We start from the raw sequence: 1,480 nt of genomic DNA, 5'->3' as shown, positions 1-1,480 counted from the left end.
TCCAGTAGCCTTGCTGGGCGGGAGATGATAATTAGCAACTTCTTCACCAGCTGAGTAACGAAGGCCACCTCCAAGCTCTCAGATCGCTCATAGGCCTGGGGAAGGGGGTCACAGGAACAGTGGGATTCACAGGCATCCTGACTCAGTCAGGCCCCCTTCCCAGACCCATAGAGTACATATTGCTACTTTGGTCCCATTCTACAGATGGGAAAAGTGAGGTCTGGGGCACAAAGTAAAAATAATAATTTTTATAGAAACAGTGGCCTAAACCCTTCCTATGTATCAATTCATCCAATCCATCTTCAAAACAGTCCTATGACCTTTCTGCCTGGCATGTTCTACCCCCATATCCCCCCGGGGCTCTCTTCCTCACCTCCTTCAGGTCTCTGCTCAGATGAGGCAGCCTGCCCTGATTCCCCCACGCCAACGTGAAGTTGTACCTCATCTCCTGGTGCCACTTTCTATAGGTTTTCTTTTTCCTAGCACATAACACACCTTCTGACATGCTCTAGATTACTTTACCTAGAGTATCTATCAGGGTTAGGACAGTATGAAGTGAGCGAGGCTGTCAAAAAAAGCAGTCATCAAGTAACTAATATTGCAGTGCAATACTTTAAAAAATCCATTAATGCAAAAAAAATATAATAAAATTCATGATGAACAAATATTTGGGGTAAAGACAAGGTCCAACAGGGCCATGCTGATGCATTTTGGAGTTTGAGGCAAAAGGAAAACTGCACCAGTCTATGTGTTTTAATGTATTTTCTTAAAACTTGTTAATAGTTTTAACAAAAACATCATTGCATCGTTGATGAGTTTGCTTCCATTCAAGTTAGGGAAGTAAAAATGATGTATTTTGTGGGGTTCTTTAACAAGCTTAAAATAATGTGGTCTGACTACACTTACTTTTCAAAGTTTCAATATTTTGTCAACTACTTTAAATGTTGTTTAGGAAAAAATTAGCTAGTTGCCTCACCCTAACCATAGGTCCAATACCTATTGCTTATCTTCTCTCTTCCTGCTTCCCCAGAGCAGGGATTTAACCCCCCATTAGATTCCCCAGTTTCTAGGTCTATAGTATGTGCATACTAAATTATTTGTGGAATTCATAAATGAGTGAATCCACTTTTGACAGCAGAAGGATTAAGCCACAGAGAGGTTAAGTGACTCAGCAAAGGCGGAAAAACAAGTAATGAGTCAGGATGCAAACCCAGGCTAGCTGAAGTTGGTATCTCAACTTCTAGGGATCTCCTACCCAGGACTGACACCAATGTGCTGCCCTGTGAATCTAGACTGAGAGCCTGGAGCCTGGAATCCACTATTCTGGTTTCTACAGGCTTCTCCAACCCCATTCCCTCACAATGGTCCAGCCACAGGGAAACTGCTCCTGGAATCTCCCAAACTGCTTTTCTACCTCAGGACATTCACATATGTTGTCCCTTCTGCTTGGAGCACACTTCTGAACTCCAGTCACAGCAAT

At 42.9% G+C, this 1,480-nt stretch overlaps 1 protein-coding gene across 1 annotated transcript in view; it reads right to left on the bottom strand.

The window, feature by feature from the left end:
• The window catches only part of MAST1 (microtubule associated serine/threonine kinase 1), a 33,537-nt gene that overhangs the window by 24,059 nt on the left and 7,998 nt on the right, over window positions 1-1,480 (bottom strand). The window contains exon 8 of the mRNA XM_006874304.1: window positions 15-95. Coding sequence (XP_006874366.1) covers window positions 15-95 — 81 coding nt within the window. The remainder of the gene's footprint in view (window positions 1-14; window positions 96-1,480) is intronic.

This window comes from Chrysochloris asiatica, unplaced genomic scaffold (assembly GCF_000296735.1).
Source record: "Chrysochloris asiatica unplaced genomic scaffold, ChrAsi1.0 scaffold00268, whole genome shotgun sequence".
Taxonomy (NCBI): Eukaryota; Metazoa; Chordata; class Mammalia; order Afrosoricida; family Chrysochloridae; genus Chrysochloris; species Chrysochloris asiatica.
This window is presented reverse-complemented; position numbering and strand designations above follow the sequence as displayed.